The sequence below is a fragment of the Centropristis striata genome, chromosome 5 (assembly GCF_030273125.1).
Source record: "Centropristis striata isolate RG_2023a ecotype Rhode Island chromosome 5, C.striata_1.0, whole genome shotgun sequence".
NCBI classification, from domain to species: domain Eukaryota; kingdom Metazoa; phylum Chordata; class Actinopteri; order Perciformes; family Serranidae; genus Centropristis; species Centropristis striata.
In genome coordinates this window covers 19,221,049-19,244,194 of record NC_081521.1, presented here as the reverse complement: position 1 = coordinate 19,244,194, position 23,146 = coordinate 19,221,049, and the positions used below count along the sequence as shown (strand labels likewise).

Genomic DNA, 23,146 nt, shown 5'->3' with positions numbered 1-23,146 from the left:
TTTTGACTATATAACTTTGGTGTTTTCATTTATTTTGTACTTGCCTAGTCTATGGATGTATTGGATAAACTGATGTGTGCTCTGACAGCTGATATAATTATGCATCCAAGGAAAATCCAAATAAAATAATTTTGAAAGATAGATAGATAGATAGATAGATAGATAGATAGATAGATAGATAGATAGATACATAGATACATAGATAGATAGATAGATAGATAGATAGATAGATAGATAGATAGATAGATAGATAGATAGATAGATACATAGATACATAGATAGATCTTTCTCTCTCTCTCTTTTTGTGTCCCCCTCTTCTCTCTCTCCCAATGCTGCATCATTGACCCGTTTTCCTGGCGGCAGCATCATGACCTTCCCATGGTGCACTGCTCCTCTGTGCCCCCAGGTCCTCTCCTCTGCCAGCCTCACTGAACATCAGAGAGAGAGAGAGAGGAAGTCAGAGCAGCCATGGGCTCCACCACAGCCATGTTAGTCTCCTCACTCTCCTTATGTAACAGACTAAAGCTGTATGTATTTATCCTTCCTTCTTAATTAATCATGAGCAGAGTAACTTTATTTACCAGCTGCATGATACATCTCACTGTAAATGAACCAGGGTGGATGGAACACAGGCACTGCAGAGAGATTAAATAATGGAGGTTTAGAAAAATGTTTTTTTTGAACCCTCTGAACCCCAGCAAGCCATTTCAAGGCGTTTTTGTTTTGTTTTTTGCTTGTTTTTCATTTTACTCACTGTGTCCTTGTTTTTCACTGTAATTTATCAAATCTTTATAAATCTATAAGTCCTGCAGCTCTATGGAATCAGCACAATCATGGCTAGAAGTGGGAACAACTGAAAAATGATGAATAACACAGTTACAATGACAGAAACCATGAAAAAAATGCAAGTTGAATTTCTCTGATAAATATATATTTTTAATTTGAATAAAATTTACTTTATACATACAACACTTTTCCATGTGCCCAAAAGCATTATGCATATTGGAGAAAGCAAACTTAGTCTCCACATGCTATACATGCTGAACTTTTGCCATGTTTCCAGCCTCTCCTGTCCTCTCTGCTCTGTGTAGACAGCCTCTCCTCTCCTCTCCTCTCAGCTCTGTGTAAATAGATTTTCAGTGAATATTTGACTCAGCAGAATCAATCATGTCTTCACAGTGTCTCTGAGGAGCAGAGTGCAAACGCTTTATTTTTTGGACATGTTTTAAATGAGACATAGAATATAGTGATTTTGACAAAAATATCACAGTTTTAAGCTTCGTTTTGGTCACTTTTTGTAGCAGAAACTTTTGTAACCTATAAGCCATTCAAGGACTGTTGGAAAGTTCATATTCCAACAATAATGCCTGTTATTACTTTTTCTCTCTATGATAAATGGTGTATTTTTGGCGATCTTTTAAAGACATATGCGTTTGATGGGGTTCAGATGGGTACATGCAGATTTATGATACCCACACTTACTAAATGTGTTCTGACGAATCTGTTTCAAGCTTCACAATCCTAGAAAATAACTAAAAGCTTTATTTTCCGTTGGAGGAAGACACCATGTTTGGGCTCATTCCAGGCAAACACCTATACTGACTTCTTCTACTGCTTCCGAAGGTCAAAGGTCATGATTAGAATCCATATTAATATAAACTGATACCAGGGAATGCTATGAGATAATAATTGGTTAAAAGGTTAACTATAGTTTTAGGGCTATTTTAGTGTGTGTGTGTGTGTGTGTGTGTGTGTGTGTGTGTGTGTGTGTGTGTGTCTCATCATCGGATTACCACTCTGTAACCTCTGCAATCATCCGTGTGGCGGCATTTACTATCATATCATCATCATCATGATCCCTCTCTCACACCACACACACACACACACACACACACACACACACACACACACAATCCTTTCAGCCTTGCACCATCATGAATACACTGTTTACTATCAGTCCAGTGTGCTATATTCTTTGTGTTTTCTCCTGCAGTTTAACAGATTCTATTAAATCACACACATATTTCTTAATGTTTGTTAATAAAGTAAATGCAAATTAAAAAATGTAGGGATTTCTTTTTCAAATTCCTATGATATTTATATATAAAGTAAGATTTATTCAAAAGGGAGGGAGGGAGAGAGGGATGAATGGATGGATGGCTGATGGATGGATGGATGGATGGATGGATGGATGGATGGATGGATGGATTCATGGATGGATTCATGGATGGATTCATGGATGGATGGATGCATGGGTGGATGCATGGATGGATGGATGGGAAAAATACAACATGTTGCAAATAACAAATTTCCCGTGAGATCAAGCTGTATTGAATGTCATATTTAGATTTCCGTCCTGGTGTTGTTCCAGCTGGAAGGTCATTTGTTGCTCTGCAGATGTGTGTGTGTGTGTGTGGGGGGGGGGGGGGGGGGGGGTAAGATAACAAACCCAGCCTGCAGGGATTAGAGCGTGGTGTGTCCTGCGGGTTATATTTAGCAGGCTAACAGTCATACTACACAGTATGGTCGTCCTACTGAGCTGGCCAGGTGCCACTCAGCCCAGTGTTGGTGTCACTGTGGGGATCAGTGCAGAGAAAATCCACTGAGGTTTCATAACAAAGTGCCAACAGCCAATCAAAGCTGCTGTCAGGTGGAGCTGCAGTGACAGCTCAGCTAATGCCTCGGCAGCTCTGATACTGCAAAGATGAACAGAGGAATTACACATACAATGCAGGAAACAGTGACAGAACATTGAAAAACAACAACAAGGAATAAAATGCATACAATTAAATAATGATACTATCCAGGTTGGAACGATATGGTTCCTTATGTTGCATACTAATAGGACAGGAGTTAGTAATTTATTTTATTGTTTATCTAACAGGGACAAAATATACTACATTTTATTATATTATTATTTATCATATTATTTATTAATTTATTTTATTCACTTATTTACAATATTGATTATTCAATATAATAAGTTTACAATTATTAGTTACTCACTATAAAACATGTACATTTTACAGGAATGCTAAAACTATGAAGAATATGGTATTTAAATGTCTCTAGTAAAGTTAAAATTAAACAAAAAAACACAATAAATTATTTTCACACAGTATCAAATTTTGCACACTTGACACTAAGTGATAAAATTAATAAATTAAGTTTTTCAAATCAATTCAATAGAATGTTTTATTAAGAAAACGCATTGTAAAAATAATTGCATTTCTTACTCAGTATTTCAACACACACACACACACACACACATACACACACACACATACACTCAGAGGTGCATGAGCATCAGTAAATAACACAGAAATAATAAACAAACATGAAAAACAAAAAAGACAAAATTAAATAAACTATACTGATACTATACTATACTAACTGATAATTAAACTTAAGTAGTTACGTAGAGCAAAAGACAAGCTCAGATTCCTCTAAATATTGTTTACATTATAGTGGATATATGTATACATTTATTATTATTTATAATCTTAATAAATTCAAGAGACATTTTACATTAGTTTATGAATGGTATTAAAGATGTGCGAATTTTGTAGAGTTTATATTTATGGATATACAATGTATCTATTAACAAATTGGCGATCTTTTGAATTTATTTTTATTATCCTAATATAGTAAAAAATAACTTTCGTGTGTAGTGTTTACAGCGTGGAGCAATACGTCATTACGTATGCCCGTCTGGGCCAATCGGAGCGGGGGAGGGTGTAAAGCCGTCTCGCGCCGGGTAAAAGGGATTTGACAGTTGCAGGTCTCGAGCTGCTCCTCCAGTTGACTTCCTCAGTGGGACGGATACTATGGCGGCGGCGGCGGCTGCTGCCTGCGGCCAACACGGCGCTGTGATGACGGCGACCGTTAGCGGCAAGAAGACGCTGAGTACCCGGGAACACAGCCGGAGAAACCGGGAGAACTGTCGCCGGAGACAAGCCGCTCTTTTATTCCTCAGTAACATCTCCCTGGACGGACGGCCGGTTCAGAGTAATCCAGCCGAGCACGGAGGAAGCCGCAGCCACAGAGAGGGAGCCGACTCCAGCTCTGCGGCGGCCGAGCTGTGCCCGGAGCCGGGCAACAGCAGCGGCTACGGGACGTTCTCCGGTTTGGCAGCGGCCGTGAGCTGCGGGAGCGTCAATCCCTCCCAGGCACCCAGGGCAGGACTCCTCAACATACCGCCTATCCTCGTCCTGCCGTCGGACGCGGGGTTCAACGACGTGGGGAGCGCGGAGGTGCTGCTGGAGTGCCGCAGAGGCTCGTTCCCTTCGCCGGGGAACACCAACCTGCTCTCGCCGTCCCCGTCCAACGGCAGCCTGCTGCCATCGCCTCTGGGACCGCGGAAGTCCTCCACACTGCTCTCGGTCCAGAGCTGTAACTCGGTGTCTTCAGAGCCGAGACAAAGGTGAGAGCTATGTTTTGTTTTTATCTGTCTTTCGACCGTTTAATTTGCATTTTTTTATGTGGCTGGTACTCCTTTAAACATCACGGTTAGCTTGAATGTCTCAATGTTACCTGAAAGTTTGAGGGAGGAGATTGTTGTCATCTGCTCAAACACAGAACTTGTCTATAGGTATGCTGTGGGTGGGCTGTCTGATTTAGTTAAACTTTGGTTGAGTATGAGTATTCACATGCTGATGGAGGGTTTGACACTGAATTGGTTCCCTTTAGTGTTTGTGGTTCCAGTGAAATTAAGGCTAGGAATGAAAGTGTAAGTGTGTCACTGGTCGTTAATGCAACGTTTTTCTAGCCACTATTAATGTTACTCCCCTGCCTGGAAGTTACAGAAGAAATGTAAATGCTCTGAGTCATGTCTTACAGCCCACACATGCTCAGGTGATGCTTCCTCAGGACAGGATGAATTACATGACTAATGCCAGTTGACGTTTGGTTGTAAAGGTTGTGTGGATTATTAAAGGTTCAGGACCGCCTTTAATCTATTTTTTGCTACAAGAAAATCTTCATGTAAGCTTTTGTAAAAGATGTTTGCCTATGCTCACTTCCACTGATGCTGTCCTCGCTAGAAACCTCTATAGGAGATTTTGGGCACAGACTGCTTTGTCAGATTCCTTTGCTCTTGTTTACTTATTCTGATCAGACATTATCTAGTTTAAAATAATAATATTGTTGATTGCGCCTGCCAAGAAGGTTATGTTTTCTTGTTGATTTTGTGTGTTTGTCAGCTAGATTAAAGACAAACTAATGGCCCGGTTTTTCATGTAACTTGGTGGAAGAGTTTAGCATGGGCCAAAGAAGAACCCATTACATTTTGAAGCATCTGAACGTGAGGAAGATGCTCCAATTGTTTTTCCCTTTCATTAACATTGTGAGATAGGGCACAGCCTTGGCAGAGGTTTTACCTTCTAGTTTTACTTTGTTTTTTTGTAATTTTTAATTTTTTTTTGTGTTTTTGTAATTTAGACAACTCTAAGTTGTTTCTTTTTATTTGTCAATAATAATAATAATAATAATAACAAATAAATAGATAAGAAAATCTCTTCTAATTTTTTGTTATGTCTGTCCAACAGCCTAAAATCCAAAGAGAATCCATTTAGAATGACAGTGAGTGGGAAATCAACACATTTGAGAAATTGGAACCAAGGAATGTTTGGCAGTTTTCAGTTGTCATTAAAATATAAAAATAAAAATAATTTATCACACTTTTTGTTGAAGAAGGTCAGAGAATAAGATTCTCTTATTACATCCTTATAGACCCTAGATTTTTAAAGTTGATGTCTTTCATCCATCCAACTATCCATCCTAACTTATCTGTGGCCAGGTCGCGGGGGCAGCTGGCTAATCACGGTGTGCCAGACGTCCCTTTTATTTCCCCACAAATGTTTTCCAGCTCCTTCTGGGCGACCTCGAGGCTCATCCAGGCCAAATCAGATGCATAACTAGTCAAGCATGTTCTGGTCCAACCCCAGGGCCTCTAACCAGTTGGACGATAAATGTCTTTGGGTTTTAGACTGTTGGACGAACAAAACATGACGTATGAGGTTGCCCCCTTGGGCTGTGAGAAATAATAATGGGCATATTACCGACCAAATGTTTGATCAATGAATTCAGAAAAAATAGCAGATTAACCCAGGAGGAAAATAAATATTTCTTGCAGCACTAATTTAGTTCAACATCATAAAAGACAAACAAAAAAACAGCCGATTTTCAAATTCTCTGTCACAATCAAAGACAGTTGGTGACTCATTTTTCATTTCATTTTTTTACTGACCTACTGTATGTTAAGTTGTCTCACCAACTTGCCATCTTTAGTTATGTTAACTCCTTCTACTGTCTTTAATAAGACATGATTTAGAATAAATGCTCTTGTCCACTATGCACCATGCTTATATCAGGCTAAACATGTGTATGGTTTTATTGGAATACTGATACAGATCAGATGGATTTTTGCTTAGGTTTACTTCAAACTATTGTTTTTCTTCAGAGCTCAAACATAAAACATAATCTCTTTTAAATATATCATATAATGCATAAATACTGGTTAAATGTTCATTGTCAGCCTTGTTAATAACGTTGAGCTTGGTTTCACAGGAAGTCTCATAAGAAACATATCTTTAAAAAGTAGTAGCCTGCTGGTGTGGCTGGTGGTTTTGCAGAGGGGAAGTGAACCTGGAGACTGTTTAAAACCACTAACAGACAACATTAAGTCAAGCTATTTTCTGCGGCACAGTAACCCAGAATCATTTTCATTTGGGTGTTTGCTACAGTAACTCAGGATTAGTTTGGATGTTCTCTGCAGACAGAGGGAGAAATTCAGACAGGGAGAGACAGAATTGGGCTGGCGGAGAGGCAGTGGAAAATAAGAGATTAATTAATAAAGGGTGTGAATGTAGTTTTATAAGAATATGAGACAGAGTGTGTTTATATCAGGCTTACTCATCTGGCAGTGATTCAGACTTGCAGCGCTTGTGTGAGTGCTGATGGATGGATCAATTTCGTCACCATGTTGGCAGCGAATCAAACCCAGAGAATGTCAGCCCCGCTGCGATAAACACTGCTTAACCTATTTACACCTAACAACAGGCTGGGAAATTATCAGCACATAATAGCTCATCAGTCAGGCTGCTGCACCAGCCACCAACCGTCATCTGCAGGCCCTAGATTAATATTTATTTACTGTCAGGCAGCATATACAGTATTTCATTGTATTTTAAGCCAAGATGGGTGTTGTCAGTGTTACTAATGAGTGTAATCACCACACTAAATATAGTTTGTGGCAAGAAGTCTTCATAATGTTAGATTTATAAAGGGTTTATTTACAAAGGGCTGCAACTGATTACAATTAATTGGTCTGGCAATAAATTAGTTGATTGTTTTTGTTCATAAAATGGCCAAAAATGGTGAAAGCAACATTTTTAAATTAGTTGTTTTGTTCACCCGGCACTCCGAAACCCCAAAGATATTCAAGAAATTCTATGTACAGTAATATCAAACCAAGAAAAGCAGAAAAACACATCTGAGAAGCTAGAACCAGCTTTTTGTGCAGCATTTTTTTCAAAAAAAAAAAAATATTAATAAGACAAATGATAAACCCTTTAATTGATCACAATACAGTACTTGTCTGTTAATTTTCTGTCTATTTATTAATCAGTAAATAGGCTATATTTAATGAATTAATTGAATAATAATTGCAGATATTTATATTTTGACAGAAATGGGTAACTTCACCAAGCCATTTTTTTATTAAGATCCCCTTAATTTAGTGATGACATCATTTAAACCTCATAAATATGTACTGAGCGGCGCATTTTTACTTTTAAAAATACATTCACATGAGATCCGGGAGTCATGTTGTTAACTTTAATCTCCCATTACAGCACAATTAGACCATATCTTTCACGATTATTGTTTTCCGTCAGAGCGCATTAATGATTTTGACATTTCAAAAGGCACTTGAAAGCATCGTCATTCATTTCACAGCAGCCAGACAAAAAAAGACTGGGGAGGGACTGTGCCCTGCGCTGGAAAAAATGCTGGTAAATGTTTGTGTTTCCTTTTTTACCCTCATAGTTTATGAAACTTTTCTTGCCCCAGAGTGGTTTTCAGTGACCGTCCCATGGGAGTGATACAGGCGGAAAGGATTACTGTACTCTCTCACCACGTCATTGGTTCAGTGACTGGCCAGCACAGTGGGACATGGGACTGCTTTCTCCACACATTGAGTCTGTCTCAACTTTTACCACTGTAGACTGCTTTGGGTTTTATTTCAGCACCAACCGCAGCATACTAAATGCACTAACCTCACTGACATGAATGGGATTATTGACGTTTTCGCTGCAATGCTGGATCTCATGTGAGTACAGCCAAGGAGCTCCCAGTTGTTGAGGAATGTTTGATTGGCTTTACGGTTCAACAGTGAACTCTACTTTTTTGGGGACAAAATATAGAATGGCAACATTGCTCCTGTAAACACATTTCTGAACAAGAATGTCTTGCAGTAGAGACACATTTGCACATTACAATATAACTGTGATAAGATATAGACCAATAAAAGTGGTTGCAGATTTCCTTTGTTAGATTCTACATGTACACTCACCGATGTATGTACCGAACAACTGCTATAATAATGCAAATATATAATCAATAGAGGTGTGTGTGTGGGGGTGGGGGGGGGGGGTCGATACGGCATAGTATAGCGAAGCAATATTATATCAATTCATTCATTTCGCTGTTTTTGTTTTTTTCCGGATGCCGCAGTGGGCTCACTTTTAGATATATACTGGATACACTGGTACCTTATGAAACTAGAAGATCTAAGGAATCTATAGGCACCATTGTGTCTGGGAGTTGTCGAAATAACGCTGCAAAGTTAAGCTTTTTTGTGATGTTTCATTCAAAATTATTCAGAGCAGTGAAGCTTAAACTTGAGGAAAGTTTGATAAAAATGCTGCAGTTACAGCTGAATACTTTGTTGGTCAGTCTGTGGGTTTGACTCTCATTGTGGAGAAATAAAAAGACTGAAGTGAGATGAATAGACTGAGAATTTTCTATTATTTGACAAAACAATTCTTGATTGAATGTAATTTTGTGTACACAAAATGCAGTTAAACAGTTAAATTGCAATAATATCGTATCGTGACTCAAGTATCGGGATAAAATCATATCTTGGGGCCTCTGGGGATTCACACCTCTAAAAGAAAGGAGATTTAAGTGACTTTGATCGTAACAAGTTTGTTGATCTAGAGTATTTCACAAAATGCTGATCAAAATGCCATCTCTGGGGTTTACAGAGAATGGTCTGAAAAAGAGAAAATATTCAGTGAGTGGCAGTTCTCTGGGCCAAAATGCCTTGTTGTGCACTTACACCTAGCAAGTATTTAGATTACAAATGCAGAAATATATTAACTTCTGTACATTATGCATATGCGATTAGGGCTAATGCTTCTCTACTAAAGGCACTGGTTTTTGTAATGATACATAAAATTATTGCAGTTCTTAGTTTTTGAAGTTGAAATATTTTTTACTCAGCCTTCGTAGAAGTCATTAAACTATCATCTGAAAGCCAAAGGTCTAACCAGCTGGTTAAAGAGTGGAAGTCATTTGGGGCATTTTGGGCTGAAGCAGCTGCTGTAGCTGGTGTTGAGTTTCCTGTTCTCTGTCTTCTCTTCACCTACACACTTCCTGGTGTTATGAATTTGGCCGTCGTCAGATACGATCATCAGTCACGCTCTGTTTAGCCTCACTGTCTGTAACAAGGCTCAGTGTGTGAAGTCCTGCCAGCCAGCTAACCAGTCAGCCAAAAGCTTCATTAGCCTGCACATTAACACATCCTTACACATATCAACAGTTTAGCTGTTTAACTGATGCCGTTATATACACTGAGTAAAGACACTTGGCTCGTAAAGTACACACTGTAGCTGCTGAAGGTGTTGAACTTGTGACCTCGACAAACTTTAGCATCCTAGCCACAGTCCAGTGAATCTGCATCTTTTACTGTGCATTTCAGAATGATGCAAAAAATATATCAGCATCAGTTCTAAGGCTGCTTAGTCTTCCAAGAAGCTTGTGATATTATGTAATGTGTGAGAAAAAATAATCAAGATTATTAACAGTTCAGGAGACATACAGGATGTTTTTTTGCTGTTTTACTGAGTCTGTTTTTAGGATTTGGGACAATCATATGTTTCTACTCAACTGACCATTAAACATTCATGAGTTTCATTAAAACTACATCACCCTTTTAGAGGACAACACACACAAACACACACGCATGTGCTGCCTTCAGGGTGAGGATATGATGAAGTCCCAGCCAGACAAAACTGGCCTAAACCTATCCTTTAAACTGATTCATAGCTCTCAGAGAGCTCCTTAAAGAAGTGGGGATGTAAATATCTTCATGCCTGTCCTTACACAGATAGCAGTCCGTCGCAGAGACTCACAGATTAGAGTCTGTGGAGGGTTTGACGGTAATTTAGTCGGTGTGTATGTGTCGGTCCACCCAGAAATCTCTAATGCTCAAGAAGCATTAGAAAAGAGATGACTGGGTTTTTTTGTTACAGCGAGTGTTTAGAGCAACTTGTCTGTGTTAGTTAGTTTGGGTGTCAGTTATGTTCACAGAGACGTTACTCTCAAACTAGAGGTGGCATATGGTGACTATTACGATACAATATATTTCGATTAAACTGTTTAACTGCATTTTGTGTCCAACAAACCTCCTGCCTTGTTATGACTGACAGAGATATAATTGGAGACACAGATATTGCAATGTCTACATGAAGTCTAAAATCTAATGAATATGAATATGAAACATACAATATATCTTTGTGATTATAGAATCTTACTAAGTTTAAGCAGTTGGGATACATGTATTTAAAGTAGTCATAGTTTCTAAACCAATATTAACACACGATCATAATCATTGTATCAAAAGCATATTGCATGATTAATCCATAATTGCATAGAGAGAGATAGCACAGACAAGGTAAGTGAATTACGCATGCATAGACAGTGACCTTTGATACAGATAGTGACCCTCATGCACAGAGACAGAAAACAGATTATTTCTAACAATACATTCAGTGAATCACACTGCACACTGTTTGTGTCAGTGAGGAAGTCCAAAGTTAAAATTGCCGGAGATGCTTCTGATGAAAATCACAGAGTTGTTATCATAGTCAGTTGTTTATTATGTAAGAGTTTTCCATGCCCAGACTTGCCCTCCTGTCTCTTCATTCTCTGCCTCCTGGTTTATACACTGCAGTCTGACTCCACTGTCCAATTAAGACGTCGGGTCGAGTCCTCAGTAATCAATCTGCGTGCACTTTGCAGGATTAACGGCTCCTTGGAGCAGTGTCTGCTGTATTTAGCTTTATTTAGCTGCAGTGGGACTACAGTCTGCGTGACCAACCTGACCGTGACACAGAGGATTCCCCACGATGCACTTGGCTCACTTTGTTTCCACCGCACACTGCTATTCTGAGTTTGTTAACAGGATCTCTGCTGTCCTCTTGTACACAGATAAACCCTCCACTACGTCTAGGAGCTCATTCATTCAATTAGCACAATTCATGTTTGGAAATCGTGTACAAATATATGCATCACTTGGTCCTGCTGTTGACTTTTTATCAGTATTGGCATATATATTGTCTGATATGCTCCTGTAATAAAACAGTTTTTTAGACAATATTTAATGCAGAAAACAATGCTTGCTTGATTTAGAATGGGGTAAGCTATTTATTTGTTTTTATTTGTTCTTGATTTAAATGCTCAGCTATTGACACCTAACATATCGATAGTTATTTTACATTGTTTTATTTCTATTTATTATTAATTTTTTAAATGTTATTTATTCTAGAATTGGTGCACAATGTTATACATAGTATGTACGAATGCAAAATAATGTTAGATATTATTTTAAGGAAATTCATTTTTGAGAAAGTAGCTTTTTCAGTAGCTACCTTACACATATACACAATACCGATAGGCCTTTGATTGACCAATGTCAGCCAATAATATCAGTCAACCGATATACATCTGTTGGGCTCTAATGTTAAGATAATTCAGGGATTCCCACTGTACTTTATTGCAAAAACAGGCCACTTCATCTGATGCAAAAATCATGCCTTTACATAATAAAACTTTTAACCTTTAAGTAAAATGACCACAGGCTAATTTAAACTGATCATAACATGAGGTCTGTCAAGATCTGCTAAAACATTTCCTTGGGAAAATGTACAATATGCATTGTGCAGCATTATTATCAGCTCTATGTAGAGAAGCTTACAGTAAATATCAGATAAGAACTGGTTGTTATGTGAGTCTACTTAGGATCAATAGCATACAAGATCAGTCATAGTGGACCCATGTGCAATATTCTGTGTTTGTTGATGGGGTGAATGTCTCGTGTCTTAATGAGGACACCTTGAAGGTTCAGTGTGAGGTTAATCTGGGACTGACGCAGCAGTGACTTGCTGGCCGTGCCAATCGAACACGCAAAAACTCTGCTGACCTACCTGTCACCCAGGTGAGGACACTCAGCCAGCTCCATTTGGCTGACCTCCCCTCTGGAGGGGCGTAGGTGTTCCCCGAATGACATCATGGAGAGTCAGTGACGTAGTCTGTCGAAAACTCAGCGCTGATGTAATGAGGGTTGTTCCCGGTTTAAATTAAGATTTGGCGTTCCTATGATGACACCAGGCCCAGAAGACTTTCTCAACTAAGTTTGAACTTTGGCTGAATGAGGTTCAGGTCCTCTGCATCACTTAGGTTTCTCTCTCTCTCAAAGGTTCCTCTATTGCCAGCAGGAAGTGAAATGTAACAGCAGTTAATGTTTGATAAAGAAGAAGAGGAAGAACCACTGTTAGACAGTATGACTGAGCTTTTCAGTAGATAGTGACCACATGAACAGGAATTGAAGCTCTGTTCACACGGACGCAGTCGTACAGGTGCTGTGATCATTATTATCATTACAAAAACTTCTCCATGGTTTTAATCCTGTCCTTATAAGTCACAAGTCATTATCAGCATCTGGCCTGCTGTGAAATGTAAAAACAATGCTTAAATTGTGACTGTAATGTCGCGATGTGATGTGCATTTCAGGCCAAAGTACTTTTCAGTAATCGTGGGGTTCTTATCAATTATTATTCGAATATTTGATAATAACACCCGGATAACGAGCCAGAGGCTGGAGGTGTTATTATCAGTTAGCGATGCCGTTAATTCACAATCGTTAATTCACAATCACTATGTTTATAATCAGCGGAGACGCTGTGCACAATTAGCCATGCTGCTTTCAGCTGCTGACGTTGTGCACAGTTAGCGACGGTGAAAACCATACGTCACCTCCGGAATCTTGTAAATCCCTCTGGGGCTAACTTGTCCCGCCGTGGAAAACACCCTCTCCTCTGTTTGTTTCTTCTTCTACAGCTTGGCATCTAGCCCGCCACACTGTATCATCAAATGCTATGTCGCCCCCGTGCAGAAGGCACCAGTAATACAACTTTTTTTTTTCCAGATATGATGAACTGTTCAATTTTTTATGATTTAATGACTATTCGAATATTCGAAAATCGATGCCCATCCCTACTGTAATGTAGGGCTGCAACAACAATGTTTGATCATAAAAATAAAAAAAAGTTGAGTTGAGCGCAGAGTTGACCGTTTTAAAGTGAAGATCGTAACGTTCCTCCAGTAGCTCTTCTAGTGCTGCTGTTTACTTGTTATCCAGCTTGACAAGCATGACAAGCTAGCATTAGCTCGTTAATAACAGTAAAGCAGGGATGGTATAGTTTGCAAGACTAAAGACACATTTTTTTTTCACTCGCTTTTTTGGCCCATTAATTTTTCAATCTGTTGTCACGTAAATATTCTGTGCTTTGTCCCATATCAGTTAGTGTTGACAAATATATTTGTGTGTGTTGTACTTTTTCATTTGATTAAAGTTATTTTATAGCACTTGGTCATCTTAAGCTGTGTTTAAATGTGGTGTATAAATGAACTTAACTTGCACTTACTACAATGATGGTAATAATTGCAATGCAAAGTGTCTCAACAAAGGGAGAGAGAGAGTGAATGAGTGTGTGTGTGTTTGAGTGTAGTGTAGAGAACAACTTCTAACGTTGAAACAAATCTTGTTAAGTTTTTTTGCAATATCAGTTCTGTTTTTGGAATAAAGGGTTGGAAATTAATGCTTTTTTTCAATTAATCGAAAAAAATAATCAACAGATTAATCGATTTTTAAAATAATCGTTAGTTGTAGCCCTACTGTAATGCTGCTTTAACTCATATTAACTCTACTACTAGCCCCAAGCTGTAAAACTTGCAGCTTATGCAGGGAGCTACATCTTTGAAAAACAACAAACATATTAAGCAAATAATTACAATAAAACATAATAAAAAATATTGATATGCCGTGTCTGTAGATGTTTTGTCCACAACATTTTTTAATAATGCTTCAAAAATGAAAGTAATATTGATCCCTGTATAGCCTCAGAAATAGAGTTCAGTTTTAGTGTGTGAGTAGAAACTAATATTCACAGCTTCACAGTATGCATTATGATGCAGTACGTTATCCTCAGTCGAAAGTAGTGTTTTTATATTTTGAATGACTTTTTCTTAATTGCTGCTTGCAGAAAGATCCTTGCAAGTAACACTTAGCAAGATTCTTTAAGCACCGGATAAATGTTTTTAAATGTGCTTTTCTCTCCTGCATTTCTTCTCCTCTGTCTGTAATAAAAGCATAAGGTTATCCTTAAAGCATTTCACTCTCTGCCTGTTCTTTATGTGCACATGCTCTCTTATGGTGCCCCTCCCATATTTTCTCCCAGCAGAGTAAATAACCTTTTAGGGTTTGGTTGTGCAAACTTGACCTGGTTGTTGACATTTCTTGTCTCTTCCCCTTTTTATCTTTCTTTTTTTTTTCTTTATCTCTCTGCTTTACACATGGGTAGAACTGATATGATAGTTTGAAGGCTGATTCTGATCATTAAGGTGACTCAAACTGACATCTTGAATTAATATTGTTATCAGACTTATGAGAAACAACCTTCAAATGTTGGCAATCAAGTCCTGTGACTGTTAACGGTAAAGCTGTGTTATGTCTACTTAAGTCTCGGTCATGTACGCAAACATACATTTAGTCTTGATTTTGCCACTGAATATATTTGTGGAACTCCTTCCCCTGTTTTACTCACTCACACACACACACACACACACACACACACACACAAATTCACTGAATGTAGGCGTGAGCAGCTTGGTTCCCGAAATGTGTGCTGAATTTGTTGCCTGAAGCAGAAAACTTATCAGATTCAGCACAAGCACTGATTAGACACACCCTCTGGACTGACGAACACAAACACACATGCAGAGAAGAGATGCACTTTGACATCATCTGTATGTCTTAGGGTGTGTATGTGTGTGTTTGTCTGAACATGCATGCCTCTCCAGTGAAAGCAGAGCTGAACCCCAGTACCCTCCACACCCTTAACACACACACACACACACACACACACACACACGATTTATCTCATTCTTTGAGTCTTTAACATGTCCCTTCAGACCATGTCCTCACGAAATGTAGATAAATCAAAAGAGGCCCTTTACCTTCACTTAACCATTGTGTCTGTCTGCACAAAAACCTTTTCGGGTTGTGTCTGAAACTCTCTGTCCACACTGAAACACCAAAAAACTAAAGGCACTGTTTAATCTCTTTCTTGGCTGGCAAATCACAAATCATTGTGACTGCGATTCCATAAATGTCCGGTCCTCCACTCTCTCTGGACTCTCTGTAAGCCTGTTACATTATAGACTCACAATTTTGTGCTTGTTGTCAAATGATCATATGCAATGTTGTTTAGGCTAACAAAAGAAAAAGTTTGCTTATAATTATGAACAACAAAGGCCATGACCACAACCCAGTCTGTGAACACAGTATAATATTACATTTAATTTGTATCAGGGTTTCCCATTAATTCCCTAGACTCTGGAGGCCCGCCAGAGTCTAATCTGTCTGGACGGACTCTGATGTTCTGCGCTAACGTCACATTTCAAGATACTTTACACGTTTCATAATATAAAGTTATTTTGCATTGTGTTGCCGTTGCTCAGCAGAGTGTCTGTCACCCATCATTCAGTCGAAACCTGACCTTCACCTCGCCGTCCTCCTCCGAGACATGCGCGCACATTCAAACACACTGAATTTACAGAGCTGCCCTCCCCACTACTGCTTCAAAACAGAGAAATGTGCCTACCTGTCTGCATCAGTCCCGTCCCCACGTGATCGCTCCGTCTGCTTGTGCGCGAGACAAACTAAATACTATCAACCTGTCCAGGCATCAGAGGTCCAAACACACTGCTGCATTGCAATGTTAAAAGTATGCAATGCAAGCTAACATTAGTTAACAATTAAAGTTGTTTTAATCACACTAAACTGTGACTAACTGTTTTGAATAACTTCCCGTCGCTAAATGCATGCAGCTTCCAAATTAAGAGCACAGTGTGTTAACCGAACCGAACATAGAATTTACAAGAAGAAGACTGTCAAAATAAGATGCCTTCAATTAAACATAAAATAACCCTTATTCTTGATTAAAATCATTCTTAAAATATGCAATCATTAAGATCAGTGTATATGATGGAATAGTGGCATTAGAATGTGTGAGAGGCCACCAAATTTGGGCTTTTATGGAAAAAAAATTCTCCGGATATTTGGATGTTTTGTAGTTTATTTAAGATTTTGTAAGATGTGCCATAGAGAATGCTGTTGCTGTAGTCAAGTCATGAGGTGATGAAGGCATGGATCAGCGTCTCAGCTGCCGAGAAGGAGAGGGTGGGGCAAAGACGGACAATGTTTCTGAAGTGAAAGAAGGCTGCGTGAAAACTTAATACTCTCCTCTGTCCACGCTTCAACATGATCATGATAGTTTATTGTGTTTATTGTGTGTTTCTTTAGAAAACACTATGGAAACTGTAGTCTGGGACTTTTGACTGATCGTATGGTTTAAATGTATCACCAACGGTGTGAACAGGCCATAGACTTCCTGTAGGGGTGTGCCATATCGTATAGTTCACGATTATACCGGTATATTTTTTTATGGGTAAAAAAAATGCATATCACGATATTGGCAACATGCCCTACTTCTTGACATAGTGGCGTAAGGATTTCCTATTAATTACCTAGACCTTGGCGGCCCGCCAGAGTCTCTTGTGCTGCGCTACCGTCACATTTCAAGCTACTGAAAGTATATCTACACTTTTCATAACATAGTTATTTTGCGTTGTGTCTCTGCTCAGCAGTGTCTGTCACCCGTCAGTCAGTCTAAGCCCCGACCCACCTCTCTGTCCTCCTCCGAGACATGCGCACGGATTCACACACAGGCACTGAATATACCGAGCTGCCCTCCCACTGCGCTTCAAAACAAGGACCTACCTGTCTGTAATGTATCAGTCCCGTCCCCACTCTCTCTCTCTGTGTGTGCGTGAGCCGATCTAAATACTATCAACATGTCCTGTCAGAGGTCCAAACGGTCCAAACACACTGTTGCATTCTGCCGTTCGTTAGCCGGGAGCTAACATTAGCTAACAATTAAAGTTGTTTTAATCACAAAAAGCTACTATTACTTCCTGTCGCTATACAAATGCAGCTTTCAAAATAAGAGCACAGAATCCACCACAGAAATTACAAGAAGACTGTCAAAATAAGATGCCTTAAATAAAACATAGAAGAACCCTTATTCTCCTTTTCAATAATTAATTCAAATAGGCAATGATGTGTTTGTGAGGTGTTTGCTCCCATTTAGCTCTCAAAGTGGACGAGATTGATCACATTGTACTATAAAATGTACAAAATTTTCTCCCAGGTGGCCCCCAGACCCCCTAGAAGGTTATTGTTTATTATTATTTGCTAATACTCAAGTAAGTAATTTTTTTGTATTTGGCAACTGTTGAGATTTGCAATTTACACTACATTTAGATTTATGATTGATTTTTATTTTGTTGTACAATTTTTATTTATTTATACAGACTAAAAAATAATTTTCTATATATTTTTCAGTATTTTTTAATATCGTCAAGAATATCGTTATCGCGAAAATACTCTGAAATATCGTGATAATCTTTTCGGGCCTTATCCACCCCTAACTTCCTGTGACCTTTGTGTGACCTGTGTGTGTGTGTGTGTGTACACGCAAGCCTGTATCAGTAGGTTGGATAACAGATGCTCATCACTGCACTCCTCACACACACACACATGCACACACACACGCAGTCTTATTTGTCACATCCAGTTTGCAGAATTATTTTCTCTGAACTTTTTTCATATCCCGACCAGGCTGATAAAGGAGCACTTCCTGTCCTGTTAAACTCACATTATTATCACATTATTATTAGAGTTTTAATGGTAAATTGCCTGTCTAATGTATCAAGGGCAAACCCTCCATGGTTATCAATTGATTTGCTGCTAATCAGATCACTTCTTTGATTTATTTGTATTTTAGCTTTGAAATCACACCACAAACAAACCATTTGGATGTCGACCTTGCATCAGTGTGTGATTGACAGCTTTTACACCAGCCGAAACAAACCGTACTAACCGGGCAGAAATCACTTAGGTTAATTTTATCCAAGCCACACAGGTTGGGTGTGAAAGTGACCAAAAAAAAAATCATCAACAGTAAAGGTTTTCATGTTTTCATGGGGAAAGTAATGTGAGGAATAGAGGGCATGGAGAGAAGTAGGAATAAGAAATGAAGGATTATTATTTTTCCTTAAATCATGCAGAAGAACCAGGGGTCTGTTAATCTGGTGATGTAAGTCACACAACTGTGTGTGTGTGTGTGTGTGTGTGTGTGTGTGTGGTGTGTGGTGTGTGGTGTGTGTGTGTGTGTGTGTGGTGTAATCTGGGGCAGTGTCCAGCCACCGTCAGTCAGTGTCAGAGGTGTGGACAGACCGTTCTTACACACTACTGCCCACTGTGTGTGTGGGTGCTGAGGATTAAGACAACAGAACATTTAATCTATGGTCAGGGGGGTTAGTCAGTGACAAAGTGTGTGTATGGTAAGGATTTAGTATGGGAGGTATTTAAGGAAAGCCGTGTGTGTGTTTAAAGCTGAGCAGACTCTGCAAGTTTTAATCAATCTTGTACATTCTGTTAACTTGCACTGCACGTCTTCTTCATCCTCTCTGTACAGTTATAACATGTGACTTTTATATATGCATCAGTTCACTGGCCGGTTATCAGCAATGTTGACAAAGAAAGGAGGGAAACAGTACTTTAAACTGAATGTAGGCTGTTCTGCAGCAAATATCAAACCAGTTTCTAGTAGGGATGGGTGTTAGGAAGAAACCTGCCAAGAACGATTATCTATAACATCAACAATCAATTAATTGATTTATCGCTATTTTTTTTTATACATACTCCAGTATGCAAATAAACATGCATACATGGGCAAAATAAAATATATACAGTACTATGCAAAAGCCTGTTTTGATAATGGACGCTTTTATTTTTAAAGAGACTTCCTGTTGATCATAAAACTAACTCAGGTGAGATAAAACTGTAAAGATAACGTCAAGGAGTTCAATGTTTTATGTTTTAGCCCCCGAAGAGGCACGATGTTAGTTTTCACAGTAATCTTACATATTTAAATGTGTTTTGTGTTTAAATTAGTTTTGGATCAAATTAAACCTTGTTATTCATGCTAGTAAGGTTTAATGCAGTAAGCTAGTTTTACTCAATTTAATACTATTAATAATTAATAATAATTAATAATATTAATAATTAGTCATTCATGCTATACTCTTGTATTTCTGTGTGTTTTATAATTGTTATTGCAACTTTAAGTTTGCAAACTGTAGCTTGATCCAACTTAATTCTCAGTTCATTGGCTTATTGAGTTACGGCTGCAGAACTGAACGCTCGGAAGTGTTTCAGTTCAGTGAGTACACGGTCAGAGATAACATTTAAAAATACACGAATCAATTAAAATTGCATGTGATTGACCAAATTCTTAACAACCATTAATCAATCATTGATTATTTATTCCCATCCCTAGTTTCCATAATACAAGCTGTAGCCACAACATAAAATATACTTATAATATATTTTTACTTGTATCAGAAAAAGCTCCATGCAGTCTATAATGGCTCTTTTGCTGAAATGGCAAGATGGCTGTCTAAAATTTCAGACGTTCATTTCATAAATTCAGCATGATTCTGAACTCAGGTCTTAATCCTATCTGCCCAGCACTGTATGTATGAGTGAATATGGCAGTGACAACACAGGAAATCCTAAGGTATGCATCAACATCTTCTTTAAACCTGTGCAAATTTTAGCTACATTTCAACCAAAGCAAACAAATGGTGCAGAACAACAAACTGTATGTGGATCGTTCTGTGTGGCTCGGATCTGATCCGCTTAATTAGGTCAGTAGTGGTACCTGCACTCACTGATCCAACAAATTGGATTGGTTCACCCCTAATCTTTTACTTTGAGCTAAAAAGGGTCATAGTATGAAACACAATATTATTGTTTGTGCAATGTAAGCCATATATGCACAGAAACAGCTGTAGGAACGGGTAAAAATGCATTTACTGATTATTTATAAGAGAAATTTCATATTCACTGATACCTTGGTCACAATAAACACTTAAACAATTTACCATATTCACACTCTGGTTGCCAAAATTAACAGTGATTGTTACCATGTTTAAAATGTGTATTACAACACTAAATGTTCAGCACTTCTGTGGTGTTTAAAACTAACACTGTGGACCGCAATAATATGGATTCCTCTCCCTACAGACAAAAAATAGCGAGAGATCTGCAGCGACAGATTAAGCCAGTGTGTGTTGATATAAGCCAGTGGTGTGTGTGTGTGTGTGTGTGTGTGTGTGTGTGTGTGTGTGTGTGTCTATTCTGAGCTAAACCACTCAGCCTCTGATCACTAGAAGCTGTGTGTGAGGAGGAAGCAGCTGCCAGCTCGCTTATCATGATACAGCAACAGCAAATATCATTGATCCTCGAGGACAAATCAGGACAGAGACAGCACAGATGTATTTAGTGTGACACCACCCTGCAGCCACAGCGCCTGCCTTTATTTAGAACGTTTTTGCCATTAAAGTTAGGTGACCCTTTGGGGATATAGGGTCATTTATCGTTGTGGTTCATCCTCCGGTTACTGTACAACTAAAATAATCCAGGCTGATTTTGTGAGCACAGAATGTCAATTTTATGTCCTTTTTTAAAAATTGTGTGGTTGAAGTGTAAAAGAAATATCTAGTAAGGTGTTTTAAAAATGTGATGCCGATCACACACTCTCATAACTTTGGAATGAAAGCAGATATTTTTAGAGCGATAAATGGAGGAGAGATGAAGACACAGCAAAAAAAGAAACTATTGAAGTTAAAAGTGGCAGTGTGAAGCTTATCTGTTTTTTCAGACATTCTGGATAATCTGACATTTACTTTGCAGTGTTGTGACAGACTGTTCAATCTGGTCAGCAGCTCACAGCAGAAAGAGATAAATTACTGTCAGAGATGGTAGAGAGCTGCATTCACACAGTTTATTTAACTTTGTCGCTTCAGTTGTCCAGGTGATAAAGATGCCATTTTTAACGGTACTCAGGGTTTCCCATTAATTACCAAGACTCTGGCGGCCCCCCAGACTGTAATAGACTCTTGTGTACTGCGCTAATGTCACATTTCAAGCTACTGAAAGTATATTGATACGGTTCATGATATAAAGTTATTTTGTGTTGTGTTGCCGTTGCTCAGCAGAGAGTCTGTCACCCGTCAGATTCCACTGGATGCGTAAAGCCTGATTTCCACCTGGCGCGTTACAGCAGCGTCACGTCAGCGTCACGTTCGCCGTTGCAAATAGGTAACACTCTAATCAATGAGAGCTTTTCCACCGGGCGCGCTGCGCGACATTACAGCAGCGTCTCAGCAGCGTCTCTACGCGAGCATTAGGTAGGACTTCTATTTCTCCGCGAGACGCTACCAAATCGTGTAAATCTCAACAGAGCAGATCGCAGCAGACAGGAAGTCCGACTCAGAATCAGCGTAAAACACTTCCGCCCCCTTTCAAAACAAAACACAATACGCAGTTCATGCAGCCTAAAACTACTTCACATCAACATTATGTTATGACCGGGGCACCAGATCAGCAATCAATCAATCAATCAAAGGGTCTCAGAGGATCGGCGACACGGACGACAAAAGACTGATTGTTGAAGTGGAACATCATACAATCATTTATGACATAACATATTGTTTTTATAAGGATAGATGATCAGATCAACAGATCCTTCACGTCAGAGAAGCAAAGTAAACTGTTGGTTGTTGTTGTTTACTTTATACACACAGTTTATCCATAGACTGTATAAATAGAGTTTCGAGTTTATCACGGGATCTTGAGGTCTCCCGTATGGTCAGGATTATTGCGTGATCTCGTTATCTCGCGTGTATACGACCGGCTCGCTGCTGTAACGCGCCCGGTGTGAATTGACGCCGGGCAGAAGACGCAGCAAAACCGCGGTGGAGCCGTGCTGCTGCTGTAACGCGCCCGGTGGAAATCCCCAGTAACGGCTGCAGATCCGTCGTCGGAGCCGTTACGCACTCATTATAATCAATGTGTGAGATTCCACCGACTCCAGATCCGCTGCGTAATGAGTCCGACGTCGCACGGCCATCCGATAGCCCTCGCAACACTTGCGCAGAGCTTCTATTTTTGTCGGACGACGGAGCACGGCGAATAAATTCAGCACAGAGCAGATCATTCAGACTTCTCCCCTTCAAAACATGATAGAGAAACGTGCCTACCTACCTGTCTGTATCAGTCCCGTCCCCACATGATCGCTCCGTGTGCCTGTGCGCGAGCCGAACTAAATACTATCAACCTGTCCGGGCCGTCAGGTCCAAACACACTTTTACATCATGCCGATCGTTAGCCGCGAGCTAACATTAGCTAACAATTAAAGTTGTTTTCATTACAAAATGCTAATCTGTGACAAATTACTTCCTGTCGCTAATCACAGGCAGCTTTCAAAATAAGAGCACAGATCTTTTACAGAATCCACCAAAACACTGGAACTAATTCTGAAAGGGAAAATGGTTCAATAGATTTGTGTTGAAAATGCAAGCCTTACCATCGACGAAATTAAGCACCAGAGAT

The 23,146-nt window shown here is 39.2% G+C and overlaps 1 protein-coding gene across 1 annotated transcript in view; it reads left to right on the top strand.

The window, feature by feature from the left end:
• The first annotated feature begins 3,744 nt into the window (after positions 1–3,744).
• Positions 3,745–23,146, top strand: part of cables2b (Cdk5 and Abl enzyme substrate 2b) — a 56,188-nt gene continuing 36,786 nt past the window's right edge. The window contains exon 1 of the mRNA XM_059333417.1: positions 3,745–4,423. Within this exon, the coding sequence (XP_059189400.1) occupies positions 3,828–4,423 (596 nt within the window). The 5' untranslated portion in view covers positions 3,745–3,827. The remainder of the gene's footprint in view (positions 4,424–23,146) is intronic.